General features: G+C 44.0%; 3 protein-coding genes across 3 annotated transcripts in view; all 3 read right to left on the bottom strand.

Annotated features, from left to right (window-relative positions):
* Positions 1 to 11,821, bottom strand: part of arhgap36 (Rho GTPase activating protein 36) — a gene marked incomplete at its 3' end in the record, with an annotated part of 133,273 nt that extends 121,452 nt beyond the window's left edge. Inside the window, exon 1 of the mRNA XM_080741469.1 lies at positions 11,755 to 11,821. Coding sequence (XP_080597595.1) covers positions 11,755 to 11,805 — 51 coding nt within the window. The 5' untranslated portion in view covers positions 11,806 to 11,821. The remainder of the gene's footprint in view (positions 1 to 11,754) is intronic.
* A 9,299-nt stretch (positions 11,822 to 21,120) lies between these two features.
* On the bottom strand, positions 21,121 to 22,417 carry LOC308298734 (N-acylglucosamine 2-epimerase-like; the record flags this gene model as incomplete). Its single annotated transcript, XM_080742392.1, has 1 exon — positions 21,121 to 22,417. The coding sequence occupies exon 1, from the start codon at positions 22,339 to 22,341 to the stop codon at positions 21,121 to 21,123; it is 1,221 nt and encodes a 406-aa protein (XP_080598518.1). The 5' UTR covers positions 22,342 to 22,417.
* A 1,254-nt stretch (positions 22,418 to 23,671) lies between these two features.
* Positions 23,672 to 24,985, bottom strand: LOC308297906 (flotillin-1-like; the record flags this gene model as incomplete). Its single annotated transcript, XM_080741470.1, has 1 exon — positions 23,672 to 24,985. One exon carries the CDS (start codon positions 24,983 to 24,985, stop codon positions 23,672 to 23,674), a length of 1,314 nt encoding a protein of 437 aa, XP_080597596.1.
* Between the last annotated feature and the right edge of the window lie 2,677 nt (positions 24,986 to 27,662).

The following is a 27,662-nucleotide window of genomic DNA, read 5'->3' on the forward strand; positions in this document are numbered from 1 at the left end:
AAAGCGAATTTAGCATGTTTCCATTTGCGGGTGTCATTCGAATTAGCGACGGTCGCAAGAGTTGATAGGGCTGATTTTTTTCAGACCAAACCTGAGCACTGCATCGTCTGCATGTCTGACTGCTGTGACTCGGTCGCTGTCTACTAGTGGGAAGAAGGGGTTATCAGTCATCATGGCCCCAAATAACTTTTAAATATATTACAATTGGCGACGAGTCTCTTTCGAAATTGGCAAGAGTTCCTCTCAATACATAAAGCTACCGGTTAACCGGGAAAACCGCGGTCGCGTCGCTGCACAGTGCTCATCCTGCAAGTTTCAGCGTCCTCTGGAAGGTCAGGTGGCCAATCTGCAAGCTCACAACGCGGCGCAGAGACGTGGATGCGAGCTGCTGTGAGCTTGTAGATTGGGCACTTCAGGCACGCAACACCGTGGGATGAGGAAGGGTTCGCCACCGATGGCTTGAGGTGAAAACGGGAGGAATTTACACACGGTCCGTGTCACTCCGTGTGTAACAAACAACTGGTTTGTTTTGTGGGCTAACGCTATACCATGGACGTAAAGCGTCAGGGGAAATGGACCTAGAACGTCATAATCTATTCGCATTTATTGTCTGACCCGTTTCCATTCACTTATGCGCATTTAGTTTATTCGATAAAGGCTCAAAATCCTCCTCCTCCAAGCGGATAACTTTTTTTGCGGATAATGAAAGTTTATTCGCATTTTGAAGTGTTTCCATAAAAACATTTTGCGAATAATATAATGCGCAAAAAGTGGCTTTATGGAAACGCCACTAACTGACTCACTCCTCTCGGTTCAGTTCTTCTCCTTCCCTCCTCACAGTCCTCCGTCTGTGTCAGGGGTTCGCAGCCTGCCCCCCAAAATAATCATATTCGAACTATCTCGGGACCCCCCCACCCCCCCCACCCCCACCCTGACAAGCACTTGGAATTAGGAGTTGAGGCATTCAATTTAGTTTGACTCGTTTCCACATAAATATTGTGAAAATAGCCGATCTGCAAGTTCACAACGCCTTGCGTTGCGAGGCGTTGAGAGCTTGTAGATCGGCTGTTTTCAAAAGAAATGGCCTTTCTAACATTATATTTAACAATTTAGCCAATGTTTGACCAGTTTGTTGATTACTTTTGATGCAGTAATGATCTTTTTTTTTTTTCATTATTATTTTATTTTTATAGGTATTAACATTCAGTCTGAAATGCAAGCCTGTCTGTCTCTGAACCAATCAGAAGGGAGCAGCCCTTCAGGCGATGGGACGGCTCACGTGTGCTCAATGTTTGTGTTTGTATCTTCCATTAACCACAAACGGTAGGCAGAGGGACCACCGGAGGGACACAGCCAGTGGGCCAGTTGTACAGAATGTTTGTTACCAAGTTGCTTATTATTCCAGCCTATAATACAGAAATATATTTTATTGTGCTCATTAAGTTTACACTGAGTAATACATAGTTTGGACGTCATCTTGAATGAGATTCAAAACGGTGTAGCTCTGTAATTAACATCAGCTGTGTTTGGAGAAATGTGCAGCAATGGGAATCAATGTAATCAAAGGTTCATTTATATTCAAGAAGACCTGTCTATGTCATCACGCAGCACGTTTCTGTTCACAGGAAATAATTAACTCTTTGAGTGCCTATCCCGAACTAGTTCGGGATATTCGGGATCAAAAACAATTTTTTATTTGCTATTTTACTTACCCCGAGCTGCTTGGAGCAACGTGGGTGGTCCCGGCTCGCCCAGCGCTCACCAACGAGAGACGCTAGATGCTCCGACGATTTATTCCATTGAAAATGGTTTAAAATAAAGTTTAGACCCCCCCCAATGTTCACCCAATGTTCATTGTAGGCGGCGCGACGTATTCCAGGGTGCCTATCCCGAACTAGTCCGGGATATTTAATGAAATGGAATAAAATGATAAGAGGCCTTCTGAAGCCTGGCCTGATTTTTCTAGCTACTAGCCGAAAGCTAGCAACCTCCCAGCCGGCCGTTATTTGCGAACAAAATCACCAATCTCCGCCTAATCCAATGAAAGACCACATCTTTGAAGGCTTATATCTCTGGATTGTGTCTTTAGGGAAGCGGCGCGAGGTTTATTTACGGCGAAATCGCCCAAAAATGATCTTTTAGATGACAAAATGGGAATAGCCATTCTGTTAGCATTATCATCCGGGACATTTCCATGACGTGCATGAACGTGAGCACGTGAGGTCCTGGAAGGTGAGGTCCTGGAAGCTAAAGCGCTCGCCTATGAGAGATACCCTGGCATTCTATGGCCCCTAGAGGGCGCTGGCACCAAATGAGTTAAGAATTGGCTATTTAGGGACTTTTGATATAAAAATATACAAAAACCGTTTATGTTCTTTTTTTCCCCTGGCATCTAGTGTTAGGAATGCTCATATGATTACCATGGATAAGCAGCACCAGCACTGTGCACACACACATGCCCATGTTTGCTCATACATGAGCCGCACACCTGTGCGCAAACATGCATATGGACACAAATTCACATGCGCTGCCATGCACACAACCACACTCAGGTACTGAAAATGATCGATCTTTGTGTGAACCACACAGGTTCACACACAAGCTTGTGCACAGACAGACATACAGACAGACACACAGACCCACAGACAGTATATAATATATATTATGCACTTAAAGGGCTATTCCACATTTTCACGCATCCTATTGCTGTGTTGCGAGGCGGACATGTGAAAATCTACAGAGACGCGCATGGGACGGAACTTGGAACTTGGACCATCCCGGGAAGTGCTGTGCCAAATGGAAGTTCCAAGCCTTAGGACTCGCAAATCAAACAGACAAGAACGCAGAGACAGGAAAAAAATACATGTGTGTGCGTGCGTGCGTGTGTGAGAGAGAGAGAGAACACCATTACAAAAACATTAATCAAACTGAGCTCGGTAAAAGTACTTCTAAGTTCCAAGAGGGAGAGGGAGATAGTAAGTGAGTAAAACATTTCTTTACATAGCACTTTTTAAACACTTAAACCGTCTATACTTTGATGTATGCCATTAGCCAATCTACAAACAGTGATTTCTGCCAAATGTATGCCTATTTTCGGGGATGTTATGATATGTCCAGGCCCTAGAGTGGGGGGGGTGGGGGCACTAGGGTTTTAAACATCCATTTAGAAAGTGCGTCAAATAACGAAATGGTGAGATACAAACACCTAAAGAAAGAGACAAAACGGATAAACACACAAAGAAAGTGAACACAGCATCTCGGCTCGTGACCGCTTTTTGAAAGCCTTGCCAGAATTAAATCACAACTACAGTGTAGCCTAATACCTAACTGCTGGCCCAAATTGATTCGCATTTTGCGCACACTTTATTGAGCTGTACAGGTTACTTGGGCTACATATGAAATAAGGATACAGTATATATATGTATATATATATTGTCTGGAAAATTGCCAATTGGACTCATTCATTCACCAGCTGACGATAAATTCGCCATAGTGCCGGACTCTAGAGCACAGACAACATGGCAGCCCAGAATATTTCTGCAAAGCCTAGTATAGCTCATGAAGATGTGGTTTCAGGCACTGCTTGAAGCAGTCGACTGATTCAGCAGATTAGATCTGATTGAGGAACAGCCCTTCCAACCCTTAGATTTTAGGCTGGAATTAGAGATGTACAACAGACCTTTGTCACCACAGTGTTGTCGGGCAATAGGGCCATCGAGAAGTGTCTGTGCCCTTCACAAACAATACACATTTCTGGAGAAATGTCAGGATCAACATTATTTGTGATGGTGAACATCACTCAGGCAACAGGTTTTATGCTTCATAATAATCTGGGTCGAACCAGAAACAAAAAGAGAAAGATATATTCATCTACTGGCAGTGGGAAAGAAGTCAATCGCATATGTTTGGTGGGTTGAACACTTTTAGAAATAAGGAGAGTTATGTTCTCTCAAGCCAGTCTGTGAGACATCACCCGATCTCATCTCCCGACGTACTGTAGGCACAATCAGTCAGGACAAGACAGCTTCTTCTGTTCAAGGCCTTAGGGCTCTACTACAGCTCAAATATAATAATGAGAAATTGGAAGCAGCTAGAGGTGGGATGAGGAAAGAGTGAGATATCTGAAGGAGTTAGGATAGATTGCACAGAGAGAGAGAGAGAGAGAAAGAAATTAGATAGAAAGAAAGATGGTAAATACTCTCAGTCTCCGGTCTACAGACACACACCACAACATGTATGTAATGTACACACACAACACACACACTGGTATTACAGTGAGGAGGGGGAGGGGAGTGGGGGAGAATGGGTGGCTTTCAGATAAGCCAGGCCAAACGGCGCCCGAAGGGCTCTTTTTCCTATAGTAACTCCAACACTTAGCCGTAAACCGAACCTCTAAATGCCTATTCCTAACCCTAAGTCCTAAACACACACATGCACTCACGCACGCATGTGCACACAAGCAGAGCATGCACAAACACACACACACACACACACACACACACACACACACACACACAATACATCCATCAATTCACAAAAAAAGACTTCAACAATGACAATGTGTTGAAACACAAGCCACCATTTCATTTGATACTCTCCATGTAACTGTCACTTCCTGAAACTCTGTTTATCGCACTGTGTTGCTAAAAATAGCCGACCTCATCTGCTCCAATTCTTACAGTATAGTAACACACACCCAACACACCCACATGTTCAGTGTCACTGTCTGTCTGAGAACACACACACACACACACACAAAAAGGCCTTTAATGTTCATGTGTCAAAGCTTCCCACAGAATAGGGGGGTTATGTGGTTAAGGCAGGTAAGGTATCTTTAGGCAGGGGCGTCACAAGGGGGGCGAAAGTGGGATTGAGTTACTAGGGCCCAAGGTGGAGGGGGCCTTAATTATGTTATACTTGTTTAGCTATTGATCGGTGCCACGCTGCGAGCTTGTAGATCTGCTATTTTTGAAAAGTCGTGAAAATGTGTGCAAATCTTTGAATATATGGATTTTTTAAGCGAACATTTGTAACAAAAAATTTGCCTCTGAGGGGTCCCTGGAACTAAATATTAAAACCTTAGAAGGAATTGAAATATTCAAAGACAAATTGTCACGATGTTTCAAAAATAGCAGATCTACAAGCTCGCAGCGCGGCATTCGGTGCCGCGCTGTGAGCTTGTATATCTGCTATTTTTCAATAGTTAAAGCACAAAATAATGCGTAATAATGTGTTCCCAGTCTAAACGGGTTAAACCCCCTCCCTCTATGAAGAACATTCATGGGGGGCCCACAGTGAATCCTTGTACCCAGGGCCCAGAATGTGGTGCGACACCCCTGTTTAGCGGTAATTCAGGGCTCTGACTTCCTCTCACTCTCTTTGTTATAATAATACCTTCAGCTGTGTTTACCTGTCAAAATGCTGTGAAAAGGCTGCATCAAGCTCAAACAACCCTATCATTCAACGGGTTAAACTGGCCCGGTTCTTACTGGGTAAGAAGAGGAGCTGGGACACAGAGACAAAAGCCATGGTTCATTTGAAATGGCCCCTGTCCATTTTGAAGGGAGGAACTGCTCAGCACCTGAATTCTCTTGCAACACATGATACCTTTGTAGAATGGTTCAGTGATGACAGCTTTCCCTACTCACAGCACTCTGGCTGCCCTGGACCGTCACAATTTGAATTTACAATGGCAATTTAGACATTTAGCAGACGCTCTTAAGTTATCCCACACACAACACAGTTTTCCTTGGTGTGAAGATAACCTTCTTCACCTCAAAGACAAAGGATAATTAGTAGCCTACCCACTCACCTCGGCACCTCATCAATAACCAAATAGTTGAGAGTTTAAGACCTGAGGCCGATTCTACAAATGTATTCTAAATCCTAACAGTTTTCTGAAAAATACATGTTGCCAATCAGTGTTTCTCAAACTTTCAAAATCCCCAGAAGCAAAAGTTCATGTTATTATAATGTTTGCTTTAAAAATAAGAGCTTCTATATCTGCTATTTTTAAATAGCCAACCAATGTGCTATATCTATATGTATAGCTAAAATCTAAAATGACACAGATGCTTTTGCGGTTTTAAAGGGTTAAAAGACCTCACGGTGACACTGGACAGCTGACTCGGCTGCACCCAGCTGATGCTGCGTTCAGGTGACCAAGCAACAGGCTACACGTCATCGTCAATGGAAGCCAGCCACACGGAGCTACAAATCAACATTTCGCTGGCTTCGACTTGTTTTCAGTGCTCCAACGCTGCAGCGATGCCTTGATAAATCATGCTATGTTTTTGTTTCACCATTTCCACTCCCGTTCTCTCTCCCCGCAATTCCTGCACCGCTCCGTACAGGCGCCTGCTTCTTCAACACGTAGACCGTTACCAGCGGTAGGAAAGTAACCGAGTACATGTACTCAAGTATAAGTGCAATCTTAAGGTACTTTTACTTTACTGGATACTTCTAATTTTCTTTTTTTTTTTAGATTTGTTTTTGGGCTTTTTATGCCTTTATTTGATAGGATAGTAGACTGACAGGACATGAGGAGAGAGATGTGGAATGACATGTGGCAAAGGTCATCCAGATCGGGAATCGAACCGGCGACTCCAGCAGGCATCATAGCCCAGTATGTGACATGCGCCTTGACCACTAGGCCAGCAGGCGCCCCCAGTACTTCCAATTTTCAATAGGGCTAGCTTTACTTCTAATCCGCTAAATCTCAGAGGCAAATGTACTTTTACTCCACTACAACTACATTTATTTTAAAACATTAGTTACTAGCTACTTTGGGGATTAACTACTTCAATCCTATGCCAAGTAAAATAGCCAGAAACAACATTGGTGGTGCTACTCTATGCTATCTACTAAATGATGAATGAATGAATACATAGAACCACAATGGAAACAAACAAGTACTTCCCCAGGACTTTATGTTAACCTTTTAGCCTTAATGTCCGACTGTACCACATGCTGCATACATTCCTGACTAATAAAGTATTCAATCAATCAATCAATCAAACAAACAAACACTGGTTATAATTAAGTCACAACTCAGACTGCTTTTCAGGCAGCTCTCCATGGAGGACTTAAAGTTAACAACAGAGCTAATGGACCACACAATAAGGCCATTACATGGATCTCAATCTCAATAGAGCAGCAGGCACATCACACAACCATTCAATCACCACCTTGTCCTATAATGACCCCCTCTGGGACATTGAGGAGCAGGCAGTAGAAAAGTAATAAAAAATGTTTGTACTAAAAGTATCAAGTGGCTGAAGTGGTTAATGTACTGTATGTTTTGTAAAAAAAATAATCCAAATCCACAAAGTAACTAAAGTTTTCAAATAATTATAATGGAGTAAAAAGTACAATATTTTTCTCTGAAATGCAGTGGAGTAGAAATAAAAGTAGAGAAAATCTCCAGTAAAGTAAATGTGCCAGAGAATTGTACTTAAGTAGGCTACAGTATTTAAGTAAACACATTTAGTTATTTTACACCACTGGGTGCAGGGAGGGTTTACTTTGGGAAAAGCTTGAACCCCTCACTTGAACCCCAGCATGCCTATTCTTGGGGGAACATTATTTTGACAAAAATCTACAAGCTCACAACGTGGTACAGCGGCTATTTTGGCGCAGACAGAAACAAACAAGCGCTCCAAGTGCAGTTGTAACTCAGTTCCATTTGACTAAGAACAGAGGGGTTTAACAACAGGCCACACTGAAGAGTAGTGTTGCATTGCTGTCTCTCATTGTAAGTTGTTATTATTGTCGTATTGTTGCTATTGTGTCCTATTGTGTTGTTGTCTGATATGTCCGGTGTTGCGGAAAGGAATTCCCCCTTTGGGGACAATGAAGTCTAAATTCTATAGTCTGTCCCCTCTCCCGTTACCGTATAGTTTGCACTATTTCAGAGAGTGAGAGTATCACACATTCCTCTCAGGTTCCATCATATCTAGGGTTCAGTGTGAGGTGATACAGCTGAGCTGATAAACGTAACAAACCACACGCTCACCACACTTTATAGCTTTAACCCTGTTTTGTATGTGTCTATGGAGTTAACGTTACTCTAATAGATCCCCAGGTGTGGTTATAATAAGCAACAAATTGAAATACACCGCTTTAATGACATCATAAAATCATCCCCTCCCTTTTTTACCATACAGCAACACTGTGGGTGGGGCTGGTGGGTGGCCACATAAAAACTTAATTTTAACACTTTCTGTAAATATCTTCCTCCAAGTAAAATTATAATACCTGATTATCATGTTTTTTGTTTTGTTTTTGTTTTTTTTGGGGGGGGGGGGTAACCTCAAATTGATATGTGGCCATGGACCCCCATCTAAAACAATTTTTGTGCCAGGGACCCCCAGATTTGTGTGGCCAAACCACTTTTCGTATGTATTATGGTTTTGATTTCTACACTACGTTACTGTAGTATGACAGGAGAAACATGTTGACGTTCATGTTCCACTCTTTCTTCTCGCAGGGAGGGTTGCTTGTTACGATCCACTATTACAACACACAGATTTAAGATTGACCAACAAAAAAACATCAAAGGAAACACTCCCAGCGAGGAAGCAACAATAAGCTCGATGACGGGAGAGAGCATGTGAAGAATGATGTGTTCTGGGTAGCCATTACAGAAGTCCCTCCACCCTCTATATATCCTGCATTAATGTATACACAAGTCCCCACATCCTGCGTCCACACAGTATTATTAAGGAGTAGGCTAGCAAGCAAAACAGAAATGATGCCAAACGGCATTAAAAGGTGTTCTTTGGCCTGTAATCATCAACGTTTTGGGACACCCTTCATTAATCAATGAAGGGTGCTCCACTGCCGATGTCAGCCCGGTTCAGTTTTTGACGCCGGCACGACGCCGTCTTTTTAGTGGAGCCCTGGCCTTATACAGCACCTCAGACCCTAACCCTCTTTCTATGAATTGAGTACAAAGGACCCCAATGGAAACAAGCCATAGGCTTTCTAGAGTTTAAAATCCTCTTAGCAGACCTTGTATTGAACTGTACTTTCCTGGGCAAACTGCTAATGAAGTATCCAAAAAATCAATCAAACACCAAAAGAACCACAGCTCAACCACCAGCTTGTTTGTGTATACAGCTTTGGCTCCAGTGCTCTCCATTAGTTTAGTAGTAGCCAGCCAATAAAGTACGAGCAAATGTTTATATTAGTCGTGTGTGTGATACATAATTTACAGCTGGTTTTAAGACTGAATCTGCTTCAAAGTCCAGTTCAAAGTGTCAGCGAGTTCTATGATGGAGCAATACGTCTGCAAGACATCAAAAGAGCCGGGAACACATGATAAGCTACAGTATATAGCTGAGAGACACAAATTACATAGTTACAAGGAATGCCATCTTAACGTTGTTAGATGCACTGTATCTGACACATACTGTACAGTCTTCTAACGAGCGCGACAAAGGACACTAAACTCCTCTCTCATCTCCTCCTAAGGAGGGGTCATCGCCATGTTGGCTTGTGTTGGACATTTTTGTCAAAATACAATTTTTGCCATGGACACACAAAATGAGCGGACAATAATATTACCAGAAACACACAAAGAGATAGCCCTGAATGACCATGACAGGTCTGCAGCTCTGAAAGTGTGCAAATGGAACCGTACACTCTCAGAGTCACGGTGGTCTTTGAAAATAAAAAGTTTGAGAACCACTAGTACTATAGTGGACTCCTAATATGCCGTAGTGTCGTAGTAAATCAGAGTCATACATATTCTGAGGAAAACCTGGAGACCTCGGAACAGGTAGCCTATTCCTAAACGTGTAACTTCAGTAAAAGTATGCCTAAACCTACCTAACCTTACTCCTAAACGTAACCTCAGTAAAACTTTGCCTAACCCTAAACGTATTCCTAAACTTAACCTCAGTAAAACTAATAGATGAATAGAGGAAGTGCTGGGGGAGAGCGGCTCGTGAAATAAATGGGGGCGAGCATTCCGAGTCATCCAGGAAACCCCATCACGGCACCAATGCAATGTGACACTCCGAGGTTTGAACCTGAGTCTCCCGTGCCCTAGGGGGTCCCCAGAGTTACTAAAGGGGGGCCTCCAAAGTTTTGTGTGTTAGAAACTTTTTTTCTCAGTTTTTATATTAACCACTTGAACTTGAGAACTTTAGCCAAAAATGGCAGATCTACAAGCTCACAACGCCTCGGCTATTTTTGGCAAAGAGCTTTGGTGAGGGTAAAAAAGAGCACACTAAGTACAGAATGAATTGAAGTTTATTAAGTATTGACGGTTCAAGTTGTTAAATATCTGAAAACACAAATTGACATGAATCCAAAATACACAGTGATGATTGTGCTGTCAAATGATTAAACTATATGGAATCTATGAAAAGGTTTTTGGGGTCCCTGCTTCATCTCTCTCTCTCAACTAAGGGGTCCTTGGCCTGAATACTTTGAAGACCCCTGGCCTAAAGGGGAATTAATACACCCCCTCTTGGCCAAGAGAGACATTACATTTTTGGTCATCAGGCAGATCGAGGCTCTGACTCTGAACAACTCTGCTTGCCCGCCCCACACACTCACAGTCACACAATCTTTTAAAGACACTGCAAATTCACAGTCAAATTGGGGCACACAAATCCTGTATGTCCTCAAAGCATTGGTTCTCAACCTTTTCAGGCCGTGACCCCCTGAAAATAATCATATTTGAACTGAGGACCACCCACCTTGACTAGCACTTGGAATTGTTGGTTTTACATTACATTAATTACGTTTATTTTCTGTTTGACTTGGTTCCACATATAGCCTAAATATTGGAAATAGCAGATCTACAAGCTCACAACACTGTTGTGAGTCTCTTTTTCTTATATTATTTCACATCACATGTAAAAAAAAAAGTAACTTTACTGTCATCTGGGGATGACCTATGGTCCAGACCCACAGGTTGAGAACCACTGAATTAGAGAATGGTTTGATGTGATTATTAGTCACAAATTTGTGTCATATACCAAGAAGGCCATGCACGCACGCACGCACGCACGCACACTCGCACACACACACACACACACACACACACACACACACACACACACACACACACACACACACACACACACACACACATCAAAGGGGGCTTGAGCCCCTGCCCCTTTATCCTTCGGTAAAAAAGTGCCCTCAGACCATGAATGCAGTTTTTACTGAAATGCAATGTCCTATGGTGCCATACCTGAAGGCAGCATTCAAGAGAATTGCCTTGTCCAAACTCTCCTGAACTTGAATGCAGCATCTTATGTTGAAATAATTGTCCTGTCTCTGCATAGAAACTAAGCATCGAAAATAGCCGACCTCCAAGCTCACAACGCAACGCGTTGTGAGCTTGGAGGTCTGCTATTGACCGAATTCACTTTACACAACTTCCTGGTGCTGACGTCACGGTTGAAGGGGAAAAACTACTAATATCCCATAGAGCAAATTTAATGCAATTTCCAAATAGTAATGTATAAACTACGGCTAGCATGATCAAGAACACAAGATAGTAAAAGGCACAAAGCGTTATAATTTACTTTACGTTCGAAATAATGATTTGTTGGCCAATTGTCCAGCAATTTCTTTGCTGAGTGTGCGGGCCGTGAATAGGGTCTATTTTCGATATTTTCACCAAAAGGGCTCTTATAGAAATGTCAGCCCCTGCCTCTCTAAAATTCTCTGCACGCCCCTGCACACACACACACACACACACACACACACACACAGATGTGTCGTGTCACTCACCACATAGTAGAAGTGCATGTCCCGTCTCACAGCGTACTCCTCAGACTGCATGGCTGCTGGAGATGAGGCTGAGCGGACCCCTGTCGCATCCATCCAATACCGTACTGTAAGTAGTTACAACACAGGAGGACCACCTCCTCCTCTGTCGGTCTCCTGGTCTCCACAGCCTCAGGCAACGGTGGTTTCCTCTCCCGTGCACGTGTTGTCCTTCATGCCACTCTGTCTGTCTGTCTCTCTGGTGAATGAAAACGCTGTTGTTGGGTCAACTGAACTGAGCTGCGAGGCGTTGAAGAAGAACACACGCTTGGCTGACCGAGTGACAGCTTTGCTTCTTCAACACCACTCGTTAACGCGAAATAAATGCTTACAAATATTGCTTATTTTTGAATAATAGGCTACTAAAAAAAGCCTGTCTTCTCAGTTTCTCTTCCATTTGTCCTTTCCTTGTCTTTTTAGACAGACAAAATTATCTTCGGACTTCGGTTGTGTAGCTCTTTTTTATGCTCGTTTGGAGAATAACGAGCTGCGCACCTGCACAAATTAACACCAACACGCAACTCTCCGTTAAGTTACAGACGATTGCGCGTCGCTACGTCCAATATAAACAGAAGCCAAGCTTGCCTCAAGGAAGACACAAAGACAAAGTCCACGCGGATCCGAGTTGAGATGCAAAAAAGCTTATAGGCCTATGTTGTTATATTCTTTTTCAGGCTGATTTGTTTAAATGCGTGCAGCGAGCATCACAGACGTGTTACAACGAAAGAATACGCGCTCAACCAAAAAGTTGTCACAGCAGCACGCACTCCCCTCCCTCTCTCTCTCATGTCATCCTTTATTATCCTGTCCCCCCTGCATCTCTCTCTCTCTCTCTCTCTCTCTCTCTCTCTCTCTCTCTCTCTCTCTCGACTCTCTCTCTCTCTCCACTTGACATCACTCACCCCCCCCCCCCACTCTGTTATCACACTGTTCTGCTCAGCTTCACGAGTCACGACCCTCCCTTCTATAGCTAGCTCTCCTGTGGTGGACAATGGACAGTAACAGTAAATGTAGACCTTTAGAACTCTACTTAAACGAGTAGTTCACCCCCAAAATAACTTTTTTCTATTGATTAGTCACACCATGGACGGTAAATTTAGGGTCAAGGGTCAAGTAAATGTACCCCATTGATTCTCACACAAATGCATTTGGGTCCCCATCCAGGGCCTTGTATTTGGGTCCCCATCCAGAATCAATGGGGGTAAATTTACGATAATACATTTTTTCTCTTATAGGAATGAGAGTATGCGACAAATACAAATACCTTTAATCAGGGGCGTCAATTGGTTTATGGCAGGGGTATGCAGCTGCCATACCCTGGGTCCAGGGGGGAGAATACAAGTTACTTTAAAATATAAATCCATGAATGCCTCTTTGTCTATCTGTGCTGGTTATGTTGTTAAATTACATTAAAATAACTACAAATGCAAAATTTAACAACTAACAAGGTACTTTTATTCTTCCCATCTTAACAGAATAGTAGCCTATATTCCCAGGTTCCGCAGGTGAGCTGCACAGGTGCAATTCATTAATTGTGTCACGTTTACTAACATGCCAAGTTTAGCTGCACTTGCACAACTGTTCCAGACATATCCAGCCCAATAAACCATATACATTTTGGGGGAAAAAAATAAATGTATCATGCCTGTTGCTAAGGTATGGCGCAACATGACTGGTGTCTTGCACGCGCGCCCGCCTTCTTACCTTTTTCTGAACTGACGCCACTGCCTTTAATTATAGCCTGCTTTACTTTGCCAATGCCAAATATTCTACTTTTACTCTTTTACTCAAGTACATTTCTAGGAAGGCTGAAAAGTACTGAGTAGGCTTCTTCCCTAAAATGCAATTGACCAGCATCTGCTCTCACACTAGCCGTGTCTGTGGCTTCAAGGTTTCTGTAGGCCTATTGTTAGCCTACATCTTGTATGGGAGTGAAGTGGAATTATTTTTGAGCGGTGGTCACAACGCTCCTATACGTGGCCGTGTGTGTGGGTCTGTCTGTCTGTCTGTCTGTCTGTCTGTCTGTCTGTCTGTCTGTCTGTCTCCGTGTCTGTAGCCTGCAGTAACCTTTTCTGACCACACATGTTAAGGGAGGGGCGCTGTTGCACACACACACACACACACACACACACACACACACACACATACACACACACACACACACACACACACACACACACACACACACACACACACACACACCACCGCTCAGTTCACACGAGTGTGATTTTAATAGTTCTTGTTCCTCAGTCATTTCTATGTTTTAGGTGTTTCTTAAAGTAGTGGTAGAGCCTACAAGCAAGCACATCGAGTGCATGCAGGGAGCACAGGTGGTTTCAGTTACTTCTCTGAAACAAGAGTTAGGCTTACATGGTCCTATACATTTATTGTGAAAGAACTAAAAATAAGAAATGTGCTCTTATTTTACTTTCAGAATTTTTAAAAGCATGTACTTTTTTACTCTTACTTGAGTAACACCCCCCCTCCTTCCCCCATACCACCACACCAACTCTCTCTCGTTTATGGGTTTATGGTTTAACAGCCTCATCACATCAACTCAAGAACCGTGCTCAGCCCAGCGTCAAAAGTTCTCTCTTCTCTAGCTCGCTTTGATTGTCTTCAATTCTCTCTGTTTATTAGGCTACCGAAGAGAAGAGATGGTCTCGCTTTCTCTATAAGGCTAGGCTATATACGCATACACTAACAAGCGTGCTCGTGCGTGTGTGTGTGTATGCACCGTTTTGCACACTCTCAATTAAATGCACTTCAAATGGGCTTCATTGGCTTGGTAAACAACACGAAAATACAATAAAACATTGGTTAAGTTTACATTGCCACAGTAAGTGTGAAAGATCTATGTAGGCCTATTAGTGTAGCCTACAATTAAAGATTAAAAGCAATGTAGAGTTGGAGTTATAACATTGTAGTAGAATATAACTTAAAAATAATGATTGCCGTTTGTCCTGCATTGTGCATATAGGCCTAATAATAGGCTTAAGTCATTTGGTGTTTGACAGACTACACACTATGGATTTGAAAGTGGGCCCCATGCAGATCTCATCTCAGACCTGAAAGGATCCTATAACTGTGTCATACTTCAAACCAGATTTGAATTGAGATGTCCAAATTCATGGACTCAAACCACAGGTCTCCCGGGCGTAGTATCTTCAGGGTTGTGAAGGACTACAGCAGGGCGCAGAGGCTTTAACAAAGTTCTGAGTATGACATAGTTTATTACAGAAAGTGGAGAATGGACGGATAAAGGCGAGGAGATGTACTGTAGGAATGGGCGGAAAATGGATTAGAGCAGGGGTTTTCAACGTTTTCAGGCCAAGGACCCCTTAGTTGAGAGAGAGATGAAGCAGGGACCCCCACAACCTGTTCATAGATTCCATATAGTTTCATAGTTTGACAGCATAATCATCAGTGTATTTTGGATTCATGTCAATTTGTGTTTTCAGATATTTAACCCCTTGAACTGTCAATACACTTGACCTTTCCCTCTTTCACTCTGTTCTTAGTCTGCTCTTTTTCCCCTCTACACCAAACCTCTTTGCCGAAAATAGCTCGGTGAGCTTGTAGATCTGCTAATTTTGGCTAAAGTTCTCAGAATATGGACTCTAGGGTTCAAGTGGTTAATATAAAAAAGGAGAAACTTTCTATCATTCAAAGATTTGAAGGACTCCCTGTAGTAACTCTGAGGACCCCTGTTGAAGACCCCTGGATTCGAGAAGAAGGAAAGGGTGAGAGTGGTTACCTCTGAGGGTTGCCTCGTTGGGTCAGCCTCTTATAGGGAATCTAACATGCACCTTAGTGAAAGGGTGTGGGCTGTCTGGTCCAGTATAGGGAGACCTGGATCTTGTTGGTTCTTGTCCAAACTCCAAAGTGAACTAGTTTCGTGTAGGATGGGAGAAAATCTGTGAACTACTAGTCATCTGTCGTGAACTGGATGGAATATGCTGTGTGTGTTTGCATAAACACGTGCTGATAAAGTGTGCGGTGTGTGTGTGTGTGTGTGTGTGTGTGTGTGTGTGTGTGTGTGTGTGTGTGTGTGTGTGTGTGTGTGTGTGTGTGTGTGTGTGTGTCTAGCTATACTTATGGGGACTAAACGCATGTTCACACAGTCACCTGCAGGGGACCTCTGACAGTGTGGGGACAAAATAGTAGGTCCCCACAACGGTGTGTGTGTGTGTGTGTGTGTGTGTGTGTGTGTGTGTGTGTGTGTGTGTGTGTGTGTGTGTGTGTGTGTGTGTGTGTGTGTGTGTGTGTGTGTGTGTGTGTGTGTGTGTGTGTGTGTGTGTGGTGTGTGTGTGCTACAGATGGGGGACACTTTAGAGAACAGAAGTATTGCTAGTTTTCAAGGATATCTTGGAATATGGGTTTCTTTAACATACATGGTTTCCCAGTTGGATTTACCTGTGGTGCTGTCTGTCCGTTCTGTCTTTTTAAATGATATTTCCAACAGCTATTTTCAACTCTTTTTGTGTGACAGACACGTGCACCATTTGTTACCGTGGTATTTTCTCTCTCTCTCCAGATAATTGCTGATCACTGTCATTTCTTCCACAGCAACCACTGTGTGTGTGTGTGTGTGTGTGTGTGTGTGTGTGTGTGTGTGTGTGTGTGTGTGTGTGTGTGTGTGTGTGTGTGTAGGTGTGTGTGTGTGTGTGTGTGTGTGTGTGTGTGTGTGTGTGTGTGTGTGTGTGTGTGTGTTCACGCACATGCTTGCGTTATTTGTATAGACTATAGAGTTTATATTTGCACATGTGTGCATGCAAGACTGCACACTGGTAGCCTCCTCGGGAGCACGCTGGTGATGTGTGATCTGTGTGTGCGTGGCTGTATGTGGTGAATGTGTGCATGTTTATGTGTGTATGCGTGTCACAGATAACACAGCATGCTCTGGGCTGTCAGACACAGGAAGCGTGGAGTGTGATGGTTCGCCCCGATCTCTCTCTCTCTGTGTGTGTGTGTGTGTGTGTGTGTGTGTGTGTGTGTGTGTGTGTGTGTGTGTGTGTGTGTGTGTGTGTGTGTGTGTGTGTGTGTGTGTGTGTGTGTGTGTTTCATCTATGACTGTGGAAAGTTGAACTGTGAAAGTTGGAGAGAGAGAGAGAGAGAGAGAGAGAGAGCATTTCTCACACCAAATGCTCAATGTAAGCTATAGGTGTCACGGTTTGCAGAAGTCTGAACCCAAATGCAGAAGCCAAGAGCAGAGTAGTTTCCAAACAAGGATTTATTAACATAGAACTGATAGAAGTTAAGCATACAACTAAACGTAGCTGTAGAAGCATGCAATAAATCAGAGGAACCAAAAATGCTTAACTTCTCAAATCCAAACAATACAATACTCTTCAGTAGTATAAGCATTAATCAGGAAGTCCATAAATGCAATACTCTTCAGAAGTATAGCCATACTCGGGAAGTCCATAAATGTCAAACCTTAAAGGGCCACTTCACCTCTGGGACAACCATATCTTATTTTATTGTTGTTTGGGACACGATCAACACAATCCTGAGTTATTTTTTGTGTTCAATCTGTGTTTTTATATATTTTAGTATTTCAGCATGACTAGTGATGCATTTTGCATCATCAGTGATGCGTTTTGCATCATATGATGCAAAACGCATCACTAGTACATGCTGAAATACTAAAATATCTAAAAAAAACAGATTGAACACAAAAAATAACTCAGGATTGTGTTGATCGTGACCATGACAATAGGCCTAGTTCTTCTAAGTTACAATGTTACGCAGCTCTGTTTACACATGTATTTATTCCCTTTTAATCATACACACATCTAACATATAATTCACCAAATGTCTGAGTGAGTGTCTGAGTGAGTGTCTGAAACAGCGTTTCTCCTCAGTGGCTGGAGCAATTGATCTGAAATCGCATCACCATTAGCATATGAACACACCTGACATAACTGTGAAGCCCGTTTGTCACTTTCACAAATCATATGCTGTATATTAGCATTTTTATGGTGTATCTACTATCCATTCTGCTTCTAGCATGAGGCACCATGTTTAACCAGCAGGGGGGGGTGTCTGGCCCTGTGGGGTGTCTGGCCCTGTTACAGATGTTGTCCAAAAATCATGCAGATTGGTACACAGTGAAGCCTGTTTGTCACTTTCACAAATCATATACTGTATATTAGCATTTTCATGGTGTATCTACTATCTATTCTGCATCTAGCATGAGGCACATCTATTCTGCATCTAGCATGAGGCAACATGTTTAACCAGCTCTCTCTGTGTGTGTGTGTGTGTGTGTGTGTGTGTGTGTGTGTGTGTGTGTGTGTGTGTGTGTGTGTGTGTGTGTGTGTGTGTGTGTGCAGGCAGGCGGGTGTGCGCGCGGGTGGGTGGGCGGGCGGGCTGGGGGTGGGGGGGGGTTAGCCATTAAACGAAACGGGTATTTCTTACATTGATGCTCCTACATATTATCATGCAAGCACCAGTTAAAGTTACTTTCCATGGGTGCGTACCTTTTGCGCGAAGCCCGAAAGCGCGAAGTGGGGAAATGTCCGATACCGTAGCGATCTGGCGAACGTCTTCTGGACAGGGCGTTTATCGTGCGCTTGCCCAGGCCTTACGGCCTGGGCATAAATATAACGATTGCATTCACCACGGCTTCGTAACTCGCGCGGCGCTCCGCCGGCCGCGCGGCCCTGGCCCGCTCTTCGCGGCCACTCGCGCCTGCGGCGCTCGGGGGCGAAGAGCAGGACCAAGGTCCGCTGGCCTTCGCGCCGCTTGCAGTGTCGTTTCCCCACTTCGCGCTAACGGTGCGGTAGGAGACATTTCACCACTTCGCGCTTTCGGGCTTCGCGCTTTCGGGACTTTCCCCTTTCCATCCCTCATATACTGTATGCACAGTGCACATACCATAACCCACACACTGCACATCATTTTGGAGCTCATATCTTTGAACGGGTAAGGGCTAGTTATGTATTATTGACGGTTTTGTTCCACTCATGCTTTGGCAATGTAAACCAGTAGTTCTCAACATGTGGGTCTTTTGGGGGGTACCCACATGATTAGCTTAAAATGCACATTGTTTTCTCACTCAACAGTAGAAAAAACAACATAATGTTTAAATGTATAGAGGGTATCTGCACATGTCTCAAATGTCAATTTAAGGACTTTTTAATACCTCTAAAATGACAAATTAAACATTGGCAGAAATGTAGGCAGAAATGTCAAAATAGCAGAAATGTAGGCAGAAATGTCAAAATAGCAGTTCTACATGCTCACAACGCCTCGCGTTGCGAGGCATTGTGAGCATGTAGATCTGCTGTTTTCACAATAGAACCGTCTTATACAAAATGTAATGCCTCAACTCAGTGCTCGTCAGGGTGGGGGGGGTCCCCAGTTAAAATATGATTATTTTGAGGGTCGCGCTCTGAAAAGGTTGAGAACCACTGATGTAAACGTATGTTTGTTTACTCAGTCACGCCAATAAAGCCCCTGAATTGAAATTGAATTGAGTGAGAGAGATAAGAGAAAGCTGGGCATGAGAGGAAAGCCGTCACCGTAATCACTCTGTTGATCCACACACACACACACACACACACACACACACACACACACACACACACACACACACACACACACACACACACACACACACACACACACACACACACACACACCATTACATGAGTCCCTTATCTGTATGTTGAGGGAAACCAAACACTGTGATCCATGACCTTATTTATATAAGGGTTTTTGATCACACATATTGACGCACACGCGCACACACACACACACACACACACACACACACACACACACACACACACACACACACACACACACACACACACACACACACTGTGTAGTAGCCTCAAACTGCCCTGAGAGTTCATGACCTTTTTGAGAGATTTTCAGCATAATTACACACAATCACATGCGCGCGCACACGCATGCACACACACACACACACACACACACACACACACACACACACACACACACACACACACACACACACACACACACACACACACACACACACACACACACACACTCACACTCACTCTCACTCTCACTCTCTCTGTGTGTCTCTCTCTCTCTCTCTCTCTCTCTCTCTCTCTCTCTCTCTGCATTTAGGCGGGCATCAGTAAGGCTTAAAGTGAGGGTATTTAGTTAAAATAAGTGTTTAATAGGGCTATATTCTGATAGAAAATCATTGTTGCTATACTGTTTGAGTATCAGGAGTCTCCCTGTCTCGTTAGTAAACAGAACATTCATTGTCAGGTCAGGATACAAAGATTATGGGTAAAATAATAGAGAGAGCTCTGTATTTTATAGGAGGGTGAGTTGAAATGACGCCCCCTGGTGGTTCTATCCCACAGTGAAAAAGAGAGATAAGGGTTATCTCTCCCTGAGAGGAAATAATAGCCATTAAAATGAGTTTAAAGTGGTTTATCTCTGCCAGAGGGGTGGGACACTAACCCCGTCTGTCCCAAAACTAATGTAGTCTTGGTTGCCAAACTTTTTAATGCAAGACCCAAGAGAGAAATGTGAAGTTTGCCTGGGACCCAAACTAGTGAAAATAGTAGATCTACAAGCTCACAACATGTTGCTTCGTGCAGCATTGTGAGCTTGTAGATGGGGCCTGTTTCACAAAACCTATTTCTTACAATAAATGCGAGAAGTCTCTGTGAGCGTGCGTGTCTGGATGTGTGTGTGTATGTAATCCACATATCTCGAGAACCGTTCGTCCCACCTGCTTCAGATTCGGCACTCGCGTTCCCCGACGCGGCGTGGATTGCAGTGCCCGGCCTCGACCTGACCCGATGGTTTTCCCGAACCGGCGCAAAAGGTTCGGAAGGTTCATGTCTGACATCAGTGTTTTCCTGAACCGGCACCGGTACTGTGTCTGCAGAGATCTCCATATGGGCATAAAATGGACGCAGACAGTAAAAACATTGCCATTTTTAAAAAAACAGAGTTTAATACAACCTTTAACTGGAGTGAGGTTTTCACTAAAGTTATGAAAATATTCTAGGCACATTTTATGGCTGCAAAAGAAAATAAATAGTATCTTAGTTCAAGTAACCGCTTAACATGGTTTAAATTGATTCCCTTATTAGTGAATAACATAAAAACAACTTATCTTCCATTACCAAGAAAGCACATTTTAGTCAGTTTGAAAAACAGTGCAACTTTGCTTTATAACGTTCACTGGCACTTTGCTTATTGTATATTGTGAAGTTCACAAAATCCAACAGAGTTACAGTTGGATTTGTTGATCAACTGTATGCTTTAGAATATAAAGCGAATGAGCAGTTAAACAAATCCAAATATGCCTCATAGTAAAAAGGAATGTTAGTCTTTATTTCCCAGCAGTTTGTCCAGAATCCACTCACACATATACAGGCAACGAGGGACATGGAAGAAGCCTTTGAAAGGGCCTCCTTTAAAATCGAGTGCCACTTTCCCTTCTTGTGTCAGATAGCCGAACCACTCACCATTTACAGTGTCAGGAAAGTGGCTAAAAGTGTAGTTATAAACTTGAGAGAATGTCTCCAGCAGAGCAGAGTTCTGGGTTTTGCTGTAGGCCATCAGAAAGGCAACAAGAGCTTCACAATGGGGCCACCATAGCTTCATATTCCACTCCAACTGTGTGGGGCAGTAACCATCTGCATCCAGGAAGTAGAAGAGACCACCATGCTCCTGATCCCAACCATCCTGATAAGGCAGCTCTATGAATTTGCTGATTGCCGTCTGCTGGAGGTCCTTGTCATCGTGATCTGCAGAGAACTGAAGCAAGAACCAGCCTGCTTCCAGGGCATGACCTGGATTCTGCAGTCGCCCCTGGCAACCAGGCAGCTCTTCTCCCTCCGATGAGACGCTTTCCAAAATAGAGGTCCCTCCTCTCTGCAGGTGCTGCAGGATCTGCTTGACACACCAGGTTCCCGTCTCCCCGTACTTCTGAGCCACCTCCTGGCCCCGACCTTCAGTTAGCTGTTGCACAAGGCACAGCAGCATCATGGGCACAGCCATGGAATTGGTGGGTTTGTCCCCAGGAAGCTGGGGTCGACCCAGGCCTGACGGGTCCACTCGAACCCAATGGATCAACTGGTCCATCATCTGCTCAGCCTCCAGCTGCATATCCTCATCTCCAGTGACCCTGCTCAATTCATCCAAGGCCATGACGTAGAAACACTCACTGAAGATGGTCCGCTGGACTTTAACAGCCTTACCATCCCTTGTTAAACAGAAGGCACTCTTCCATGATGCTTCCGTACCACTGTTGGACACCCGAGCAAACCGCCGCAGGAAAGCTCCACCTGCCCTAGCAGCCTCAAGAATCTCAGGCTTGCGAAAACGCTCAAAGGTTCTGTACAAGCGACAGTACATCCAAACCTGTCTACCCTGTAGCCAGACATACTTCAGTTCATCATAAACCTTTCCATCTCTCCCAATGCAAGTGAAAAACCCTCCGTATTTTGTATCGTGAGAATATTTCAGCCAGAAGTCAACTACATTGTCCAGTTCTGAGCGAATCCGCTGTCGATACTCTTCCAGCTTGCTCACAGCAGACATTACTCTCCTTGAGTCCTGGCTTCCAGTCAACTACGATCTTGCAACGGTCTTGAAAATGGTCATCCAACAACAACGCAGACTTGGTTGTTGTTGTTGCTGAACGACCACAGCGAGCGATATCAACGTGTTGTCTGGAAAACTTCTAATCATATGACCAGTTCTGATACAGGTTGGTCATGTGCTAAGGACGCAGACAGACAGATACAGATATCTCTATATATGGGCATAAATGGACACAGGCAAACAGATGGTCAAAACGGGTCCTATGACAACAGGTATAATGGGGTTTGCATTAAAGGGTGGGGCATTCATTCCCTATTTACATTGTTCCTGAGTAGGCCGGTCCCCGAGTCAATAACTACCGAACTACGCAGCGTACAAGTTTTGTGAAATTGTGCATGCAGATTCCCATAGGCAGAGGAAGAAATGGTACTTCAATTTTTTTCTAATCAGCCTCATCGTGGCGCTATAACAGGCCGATTCGTGTTTTTACCTACTGTATAACTCGGTGTCAAACTTTTACGCGCACTCCATAGAGGCCAACGAAAAACCTTTTCCCTGCATTTTTCACATCTGCCTTTTATAGCGCCACAAGGAGGCCGACTTATGTAAAACATATTTTTTGAATATAACTCCTTCAGATTGTATCAAAAGATCACCCAAATCAGTACACAGTATCTCTATAGACATGTGAAGAGACAGATCTTTCCAATATTTCATATACCATACTAATTGGCTAATATGCTAATATTAGCCAATTCCAAAGTTTGCAGGATTGGTCTGTTTTGAACAAAATGCCTCAAATTATGAACGCAGCTTGCGATTTCTGTGATTTTTTTTTCTGTGACATTCTGTCACATTGGCTTGTTATAGCGCCACCAGCAGGTCAACTTTAGCAAAACTCCTTTTTGGAACAAAATGCCTCAAATCATGCATGCAACATCTGATCGCGGTGAAAGGCCAAATAAGACATGGCATCCTTTTCACATTTCCCTATTATAGCGCCACCACCAGGCCACATTAACATACCTGACCTGGTGGAGACCTGTGGTCGGAAGAGCACTGCTTCTAGTTTTATTCATTAAATACTTTTGACAAAAGAGGTTGACAAATTAAGCCAAATTCCAATTTACCCAAATCTCTGCTCACTCGTTCACACCACACTTGGTCCTCCAGCTTAACCGGGAAATAGTTTAGTCCCAAATGGTCATTTGCTTTTGGAGGAGCGGAGACCTGAGAACTAGTGTACAGTGAGTTTAGGTTTCAGCCTGTTCTCATCCTCTTGCCGAAAGTGTTGACATGACAATTTTGTGACAGTGCAGTGCACTGACTATTGCCTTAGCGATGGTGACGGTGCCGGAAAGCGAGACTTTCCGGTGGGCGATGCGACCTGTGAGATGCCGACGCCAGTGAGTTGCTCCACCACGGCGGGCAGCCTGGTCATGATGTCCAGGACCTCTCTGGCCAGCTTGGACGCTCCCACCTCTGATCCGCCGCTGGACACCATGGTGACCTTCTTGACGTTGCACAGTGGCTTGCTGATCTCCTCTGCCATTAGAGGTAGTTTCTCGAGCAACAGGTCAATCATGGCTACCTCCTGGTACTGCTTGAAGGCCTCTGCCTTCTTGGCCATCTGCTCCGCCTCAGCGCGACCCTTAGCCTCCACGGCAAACGCCTCCGCCTCGCCCCTCAATCGGATGGACTGTGCTTCGGCCTCTGCCTGCATGATGAGCTGCAGACGCCGAGCCTCGGCCAGTTTCTCCAGCCTGTATCTCTCGGCGTCGGCTGGCTTCTTCACCTTGGCCTCCAGCTCCTTCTCCCTGCGGGCAACCTCCTGGTCCTGCAGGGCAATCTGCTGGGTCCGTTCCACCACCTCTATCTCCATCCTCTCCTCCTCTATACGCTGCCTGGTCTTGGCCACCTGGAGCTGGTAGGCCTTCTCTGACACAGCCTTCTTGGAGTTCACCTCCGTGTCGTACGTTAGCTTCTTCAGCTCAAAGTCTCTCTGGGCCTTAGCCATCTCGATCTCGTTCTTGTACTGTGCAGACAGCATTTCCTGCTTGGCGTGAGCCTCCCTAATGACGGCATCTCTTCTGCACTGTGCCTCTCCGATCCTGGCATCCCTCTGCACCTGGGCTGTCCTGGCCTTGCCAAGGGAGAGCAGGTAGCCCTGGTCGTCACTGACATCTTTGAGCGTGTAGCTGACCACTGCAATGCCCATGTTCACCAGGTCTGAGGATGCCACCTTGAACACCTCCCCAGAGAATTTCATACGATCCTGGTAGATCTCCTCCACAGTCAAATGGGCAATGATGGCTCTCTGGTGTCCCTCCAGTGTCTCCAGAGCAATCTTGGCGATCCGACTTTCTGACTTTCCCATGAACATCTGACAAGCGGTGGCCAACATGTGCTCGTTCTGTCCCTTAATCTTCACCTGTGCGATGCCAGTGACAGAGATGGGCACTCCGTGGCGGGTGTACACTTTGTCACTCTTCACGTTCAGAGTCAGAGTGTTCAGAGAGATCCTCTGGACCTGTTGAATGAATGGAAAGACAAACACTCTGCCTCCGGCAATAATCAAGGGAGGAGAGCGGCCGAAGCCGGATACAACCATGGCTTCATTGGGACCACAAGTGTGGAACATCTTGACCTCTACCTAGGAACAATACCTTTCGTACAAAGAATGAAACGGCAGCTTTTTGAAAAATGAGACTGCATTTGACCCTTTTATGCTGAATCTTTGAGACATCATCAGCATGACATATTATGCTAAATATGGAGATGACTGACATCATAGATGTCTGACATCATAGACCACATGAGATTGACACAGTATGGCCATAGTATATGGGCATTCCAAGATGTGGGCTTAATATTGATGACATCAATATATGGGCATAAAAGGGACAAAGACTGACACAGAGATCTCCATATAATATGGCCATACATTTATTAGTATTCATTTTTTGAATGGGGAAAAATGTTATGGGAAAATGAAAAAAATTAAACTTTTCCCAAATATGGAGATGACTGACATCAATGATGTCTGGGCATATAATCCTACTGATGACATTAGGGATCCATCTCCATATCGGACAAGGATGACAGATATAGAAATCTTCATATATGGGCATAAAAGGTAGACAGACAGATACAGAGATCTCTTGAGGAACACAGGTAGACAGACAGATACATAGATCTATGGAGGAACACAGGTAGACAGATAGATACAGAGAGAGATCAATGGGCATTGGGCATAAAGGTTCTACAGATGAAGTTGTATGAAACGGCTGTGAATGTGATTTGCCAGGAGCCAAACGCTCTCAACTAAACATTATTTACTATTCTGTCCCTATTGGGACGTAACTCGAACAGCGCAAGCGGCGCAAGTCGGCTCAAGTGGCCTTCATAACGCTCAACGCGGTGAATCGCTCACTTAAGCTTGCTCTGCGGTGTATTACATGGCTCAAGGTCGCTTGAGACAGCCAACCTCTGTCGTGGGCAATAACGACCGTACTGTACTGTGTCGGCCAAAACGGCGAGAGAGCAGAGTTACTTTTGTCAGAAATCTTTGATTTAGTCTTAGTCTTAGTCTAAGACCAAATAATACAATTTAGACTTAGTCCTGTATAGTCTTCTGAAATTGTTTTAGTCTTAATCTAGTTTTAGTCTTTTAGTTTTAGTATTTTGGGATTAGTCTTAGTCTATTAGGTTAAGTATTTTAGGCTAAATATAACCACTCTAAACAAGTCATTGTTCTACTGTGCAATATCGAAAAATACATTGCAATTCTGAGTTCTCAAAAAATAATAAACAAAACACCATCTTGGCTGTAATGCCATTGGACCTTAATATACAGTAGCAAATACAATACTTATGTTAATGTTCAAGTAAAACTGCTATGGCTAGCTACAAATACAATGCTTAGTGTGTGCCACAGTGCCACTGCCAGGTACAATCTCTGCTCTGCAAATTTTATAGTGACAGTATCAATCACTGTCTACTACTCTCTGTGCAAAACAACGAGATTTGAAGAAAAATAAAACAGTGCCTACATTCTCAAATGTGAATTAGATAAAATATGTATTTGGGTTTAATTCCATGTAGTCTTAAGGTCTTTGCACACTGCTGCGTTTTTCGGGCCGAATATCGGAGTGAATTTCGGATTGCGTGAATAAAAAAATCAACCTCACGTTATGTCAATCACGTTTGCACACTGCCGCCGGTTTCGTATTTATTTTCGGACCAGGGTTGATTTTTTCCTATTTTCGCACCTGTTGCACTGAGTCCCTTGCTCCCTCTCCCTTTCCTCTCTCTCTCCCTGGCCTACCGCTTTCGGATTTCCAAAACGCAACGAAAACACGCAGTGCAGTGTGCAACCACCTTTAGACTTAGATGTAGTCTTAGTCTTAAGCCCTTTGCACACAGGACAGTTGCGTTTTTCTTTTTTTTTTTCGTTTGCTGCATGAATAAAACACATTGGATTTGGTGTGCAATGCTGTGCGGAATCGGCGCTGCGGATCCCAAAAGGAGTCATAAAAGGAGTGATGAGTTTTGAGTGTGCAAACGTGACTGACATAACGTGAGGTTGATTTCTTTATTTGTGTGCTCCGAAATTCAGTCCGATATTCGGCCCGAAAAACGCAGCAGTGTGCAACCACCTTTAGTCTTTAGTCAACAAAATTAACACTGCGAGAGAGGCACTTCTGCGTTGGGCGTGGCCCCTGCGGTACCGCACCAAATGGCCGGGGGAAAATTGAAAGAAGACTCTACTATTGTGGAAAGACCAGCAAAGTATCTAAACAATGGCTGCTGAAGAATGGGTGTGGTGGAAAAATCCATATAACAATCATTGTGGTATTCATTTATTAAATGTATTAGATGATACAATTTAAACCCACTGCAGGGTTGACATCATCACCTGTTCCTCCCTGTAAAACCCCTTACAAACAGACGACTCGCACAAATCTATTACAATCCCGACTGTGTGTGTGTGTGAATAGAGACCATGTAAGGAGTGACCACCTGTTGTTACCTTTCTGTACATCTCCTGGCTATGTATAAATGTGTGTGGGACATGGGTGTTTGGGGGCTGATGGGGGAAGCTCTGAGAGGGAGACGCAAGTCTCTCTCTGCTGTGATGAGATCTACAATAAAGCATGAAGTCTGATTCCTGACAATGCAGTCCTGCATCTTCCTGATTTGTTTAACTTACTTATTATAGTAACATCAAAAACTTCCATTACATGGGTAAACAGTGAAATGTGTCGGCAGCAGCCGCTGGTGTTTGCTGTTCTACGACCATAACAGCAGCACTCTCC

The sequence above is a fragment of the Nannobrachium achirus genome, assembly GCF_963921795.1.
Source record: "Nannobrachium achirus genome assembly, chromosome: 14".
NCBI classification, from domain to species: domain Eukaryota; kingdom Metazoa; phylum Chordata; class Actinopteri; order Myctophiformes; family Myctophidae; genus Nannobrachium; species Nannobrachium achirus.